The 6,063-nt window shown below is 38.3% G+C and overlaps 1 protein-coding gene across 1 annotated transcript; it reads left to right on the top strand.

Annotated features, from left to right (window-relative positions):
- LOC120290646 lies at window positions 1–3,027 on the top strand. The gene is made up of 4 exons (XM_039306997.1): window positions 1–61; window positions 693–1,032; window positions 1,842–2,520; window positions 2,980–3,027. The coding sequence occupies exons 1-4, from the start codon at window positions 1–3 to the stop codon at window positions 3,025–3,027; spliced, it is 1,128 nt and encodes a 375-aa protein (XP_039162931.1).
- The last annotated feature ends 3,036 nt before the right edge of the window (window positions 3,028–6,063 follow it).

Genomic DNA, 6,063 nt, shown 5'->3' with positions numbered 1-6,063 from the left:
ATGGCGACAAGGTGTGGACATGTGATAGAATATCACACGGACTGCAGCGACGACAATGATGGTACAAGATAGTTCTGTTTTATAGTATTTTTTTTACTTGTTTTGATGGATTTTTTTAGTGAATGTCTCATTTTGTCCAATCAATGCATATCAGTTGCGTCCACTATGATTTTTTTAATTGGATATGCTGTGTTGTGATCCTATGTGCCAGCGGCGGTGGTCTCTTTATTGCAATTTTTTAATGCTTTTCTGTTGTTTCTATTTTTTTGGTGTATACTTTATCGTTAATAGCTAGAGCTCATGGCATGTCCTAAAATCTAAATGTTAGTTTTTGATGATTTTTTAGCTATAACACATTGATCACACCAAGGATAAATCACTAATAAAAGGTGCAGGTTTTTTACCCTCACCATAACAGTAGCACTTTCGTGCCCACATGAGTCCTAATGTGTATTACCAAATCATTAGCACAAAAAACATTTTAAGTCAATAATGCACATTTTTTTTTTGTGGCAAATGGTATCTAATAAAAGTGTGGTACGTGGTCACTAGCGTGACTAATTTTCTTTCATTAATAGTAGTGTGGTATAGATGTATTGCAATTTTTTTTATAGTTTTTGTTTTGTTTTTCCCCGGTGCGTATTATGTATAAGAGTATATTGATGTTATTGTTTGCTTCCACTTTTCACCAGTTGAGGGATGTGAAGAAGTGAACTATTCCATGTATGATAGTAGGCGTGGTAAGGATGCTGAGAGTGCTGAAGAAGATGGGTTTCCCCTTATTGATCTTGATGATGATGGTTCAATGGAGAGGGATATGGAGATTGGAGATATCAGTCTATATGTAGATGTGTTAGCTGATAATGCAGATTTCTTGAACAAGAATAGTGAAAATGAGTATACGCATCCTGAGTTCAATGCTAAGGTTGATATGGAAAATCCTACCTTCAAGTTGGGGATGTGCTTTAGTAATGTGAAGGAATTTAGAGAAGCTGTTAGGAACCATGCCATAAAAAATGGGAGAAAGGTGAGGTTTGTTAAAAATACACCTAACAAGTTGAGGGCAGTGTGCTCGGAGGGCTGTGATTGGCTCATATATGCCTCTAAAGTGCAAAGGGAGCATACTTTACAAGTCAAAACCTTCAACTCAGTACATACATGTAATAGAACACTACAAGTTCCTCAGATAAGTACTAAATGGCTAGCGAATAAGTATTGTGATAGGTTGAGAAACAATCCTACATGGCCAGGTGCTTCAATGAAAAAAACGATGGAGTTTGAGAATGTTTTGAAGTTGTCAAGGACAATGGTTTAGAGAGCTAGGGCAATATCAATGAGTATGATCACGGGGAATGAGGAGGAGCAATTTTGGATGCTTAGAAGCTATTGTCAGGCACTTCTCGATGCCAACCCAGGATCCACATGTATAATCAAGACTGAGCAATGTCAAGACCAATTCAAGTTTAGGGGAGTCTACATTTGTTTGGATGCATTAAGGAGGGGCTTTGTAGAAGGATGTAGGCGCTTTGTGGGATTCGATGGTTGCCATTTGTCATCAGGCTATAAGGGGATACTTCTAGCAACAGTGGGCGTAGATGGCAACAATCAGATGTATCCCTTTGCATGGGCAATTGTCGGACAAGAAACATTCAAGACATGGCACTGGTTTATTAGTTTAATTGCAGAAGACTTGGGAATTACAGACCTGAAAATTCAAAGTACTGGACTTTTTTGTGTGACAAACAAAAGGGATTAATGCAAGCACTAGCACATCTAATGCCCGAAGCAGAACATAGATTTTGCTTAAGGCATCTTTATGAAAACTTTAAACTACATCACAGAGGAGTAGAACTTAAAAAGCTTCTTTGGAAGGCTGCTATGGCAACTAGAGTATGTGATTTTGACTTGGCAATGGCACAACTGAAGGCAGTTGATGAGAAAGCTTATGATTGGTTATCCCAGAGGCCTTCTGTGCAATGGAGCAAGTCCTACTTTAGGACAAATTCAAAATGTGACATTTCCTTGAACAACTGGTGTGAAAGTTTCAACAAAAGCATCATCGATGCAAGGGACAAGCCTATCATCACAATGCTTGAAACTATAAGAGCGCAACTCATGGAGAGAATTCATAAGCAAAGGGATGGGATGACCAAATACACTGGTGTGATCTGTCCTAATATCCAGAAGATATTAGATCTTCAAAAACAATTTTCGATATCATGGATTCCAACCTGGAATGGAGAGGATGAATTTGAATTAAGTGGGCCATATGGAGACAAGAGAGTTGTTAATATTAGACATAGATCTTGTAGCTGTAGAAGATGGGACATCAGCGGGATTCCTTGTTGTCATGCTGTGGCAGCTCTTATATACATAAGGGAAGAACCTGAAAAATGGGTTCACACAAGTTTTAGTAAGAAAACATTCATGCAAATATATAGCCATGTTGTGCATGTTGTAGATTCTAAAGACACGTGGCCTGCCAGAGAGCCATTACTCCCACCAGATGTGCCCAAGCAAGTAGGCGAAAAAAGAAGAAACAAAGAACAAAATCGTGAATGAAACAACCAATAGAAATTTGAAGACAAGAAAGAAAAAAGTTGTGCAAGAGCCGGTGGGAACAAAGTTGAAGAGACAAAATACCACAATTACTTGTGGAAAATGTGGTGGTTTAGGCCATAACAGGTATCATTGTAAGAATCCACCAATAGCATTAGTAGCAGCAGCATCAGCCCCAGTAGATTTTATGGTTGCCTCATGTTCACAAGATGTGGTAGAAAGCACTCCCTCAAACCCAACATGTTAACTTGAGATCAAGGAATTGCTTGTGTCAATTTTTGGCACAATTTCAAGCTCAATATTATCTATGGGAAGAGAGAAGATAAAGGTAGTTATTTATGCTTGACTTGGTCATACAACTGTTCTTACTTATACTTGACTTTATTTTAACTGATGATTTATTTTGTGTTTCAAGTGCAGGTAAAGAGAAGGATGCAAGGACCTCAACTTTTAAGTGGTCAAAGATGAACAGCTTTTTTGGAGATACACAAGTGCAACAAGACCAATAAACACAAACTCTTTTTGTTTTACTGTTGGTTGATATGGATGGATGTATTTTGGAAGCATCTTAAAATATGTGTAGATAAATTTTGTCGAAAAGATTTCTTGTGTTGGGATGTCTCAATTCAAGTTTATCTAGTGCTATTTACTTTGCTATGGAATGTCCCAGCACTTCATTGTAATATGGTGGTACTCACAACAATTCTACATGAGCTTATCAATCCAATGAGAAAAAGGAAAATATAAAACAATAGCATAAAAAAAATGACCTGCGAAGAACAACAAACACAGCAGTCTAAGCACACACCCAATTAAAATGCACTATAGTATAGGCCGAAGAAAAATATGGAACGTCAATGGGCTCTATCAAAGCTTGAGCTCTATACAAAACAAAATATAGAATATCCGACTCAAATGAAACCAAATACAACTTGTAGTACCAAAAAGCATCACCATTAATTCATCATTGAAAACATGAGTTAATTGAACTTCAATATTTCCATTACAAAAAGAGATAACAAAATATGAGTTTACAACTTTAATATGTGCATATATAACGCGCACAACACTACAAGAAAGAGAAGAAACAATTGAATTTACAAAACAAACTCCTACTGATCATATGTAGTTATCACATCCCATCATCTTCTTCAACCAATCTAAAGCACTCAATAAAAGTTGAAAGACTCCACTACTGAGCTAATGAATTGATGCGATTATAGTTCTTTGGGTTCCATCTCTTTGGTCAAAGATGGTTATTCTGCTCACGACATAATAGGATGGTCGAGTCCACTGGTTGGTTTCGTCAAGGAAGAGAAGCTCCAAGCAGGTGACAAGCTTCGGGCAAATGCTAACTCTTCTCTTTTGACCATCACTTAGTCCTTTGGTCCCTCAACCTCAAATTTTTATGTCCATGGCATTTGCAGTCCCATTGCCCTTATTGCCATTTTTGCCATTTCCCTCTTCTCAGATACTGTTATGGAGTTTGGCAATTGTAGTTGAGCTATGTAGTAAACAACTTCTCTCACAGTAGCATTGAGATCAATCCATCGTCTTGCATCACATAAGCCTGAACTCATAAAAATAGAGAACCCTGATAAGTGATGAGAAGATAGTTGCTTATCATTTATCAATGAATATTAAATCACCACAAAATATAGGACAGTTGAATTAGGTTCAATTTTTTTTTTTTATGTGAATGTCACAAATTATTTCATAAAAACCAGAGAAATGAAGGATTTGAGGGATTTGGTTCATTAGTATGAATAAGTTTCGAGCTCAATGTAAAAACTTTGTTTTGATAGTATTAAGTGGTGCTTTAGGGTTAATAGAGACAAAATTTTAAAAAGCAAGCCATATCAAGTAACCATCTCCAAATAGGACAATGCATTATCCACAGAACATCCTCAAAACAGATAGAAACCTATCAAAGGAAATTAAATTCCTCGTGCACAAGAGTTAGTCCTTTAGCAGTTTGCTTCAAACTTGGATGAATGTGAATCTCCACCCAACCTTCTAGAGAGCATGTCTCACCATATTTAACGAGAAATCAGCCAATACTTGTTGAATTCATAACTAATCACCACAGACAGACAGCCGGAGTTTTGATTTCATCTATAATATTACGAATCAATTGCAAACCCCGGTGTCTTAGCAATATCATCCCTACCTCCGGTCATCCAGATTTTCCTTCTCTTATTAGGTCCCTTCAAAATTTTCTTATTTTCTTTTTTTGCTTGACTAGCAAAGCAGCTGGGTTATAGTTAACAAAAAGAAACAACTTAATTACCAATCCACGGGGATGACTGCTCCAAAGCCTGTCCTCAAAAGTTTTCCTGCCTGCCTAAAATACTTTGAATACTCTAGCATTTCACTCAAGATTGCACAAGCCAACTTGCAGTGTGGATACGAAAAAGAGAACGTAGATACGCAATTTCCTCCCACATACATCTACGCCGCCTCGAGAACCTCAAATCCAACAGCACAGCAAGAACCGCACTGTCCTGTCATCCTAAAATTTCCAGGCCACAAATCGCCACAAAACTACAATACGCGTGCACACGAGTGAACTAGCAACAATTTCCACCAAAGTTGCAATGGCGAAAGCACAACAACGGAAACTATGAGATGATAACTCAGTAAACACCTAAGTGCCAGTGCCGAACACACACACACACACAGAGACACGGACTTTATGCACAAAGACACAAAACACTGACCTGTTAGCAATCCAATAAGCTATAAGTACAGCGAAAACAAACAGCCATACGGAATTTCTCATAACAGAGATTGTATCGAAAGAAAAGCAGAGACCTTGGAACCATCTCGGCTCTGACCTAGAGCAAATGAGTCCCGGCGACCCCTGAGCAAGAACCGGGAGTGGGACCGCAACAAAGAAGAGAGAGGAGGGACAGTACGGCCCCAAGGGAGCGTTCTGTGCCCCAAGGTAGCATTCTGTGCGCGGTGCAGATTCCCATGGCCATCGCCTCCGCGACTCTGCCGAGCTTACCAGCGCAGGGAGCCGTCTTGACAAAATTTACAAGAGGCTACCGATAGAAAGAAGAGACGATGGTGAACAATAGACTGATGCTTGCAAGGGGCAGGTGAGAAGCGACGAGAATCACGTTGCAATGATGATCAGGCAGCGATTTGGTTGAAGAGCGGCGAGGGAAAAGAAAGAAAGAAACATAAGCATCAACATGATAACCTAAACTTAATTAATTTAGAATTTTCCTTTTTTTTTTCTAATCATAAATTTATGGCAAAATTGCCCCTAGTTTAATCGCCGGAAAATGTTCGTCGGTGAGCTAAGGTCCTCAATAGAGATTAAGTTGATTATTTTGGGTCCTTATTTGACACAAAATTTACTTCAGATCCTTATTCGAGACAATGAGTTTACTTGGTCTTTATACGATACAAAGTTCATTTCGGGTCCTTATTTGAGAAAATTGATCCACTCCAGGTCCTTATTTAGAATTTTCCCTTTTATTTTTTAAATATTGT

The sequence above is a fragment of the Eucalyptus grandis genome, chromosome 2, assembly GCF_016545825.1.
Source record: "Eucalyptus grandis isolate ANBG69807.140 chromosome 2, ASM1654582v1, whole genome shotgun sequence".
Lineage (NCBI taxonomy): Eukaryota > Viridiplantae > Streptophyta > Magnoliopsida > Myrtales > Myrtaceae > Eucalyptus > Eucalyptus grandis.
This window is presented reverse-complemented; position numbering and strand designations above follow the sequence as displayed.

Bases quoted from the DNA above. Each gene is read 5' to 3' on its own strand.
- LOC120290646 (XM_039306997.1), top strand. From the start codon at position 1: ATGGCGACAAGGTGTGGACATGTGATAGAATATCACACGGACTGCAGC. The intron at 1,033-1,841 runs GTTTGTTAAAAA...ACTACATCACAG, and splicing joins AAAAATGGGAGAAAGGTGAG to AGGAGTAGAACTTAAAAAGC. The intron at 2,521-2,979 runs GTAGGCGAAAAA...TTTCAAGTGCAG, and splicing joins CACCAGATGTGCCCAAGCAA to GTAAAGAGAAGGATGCAAGG.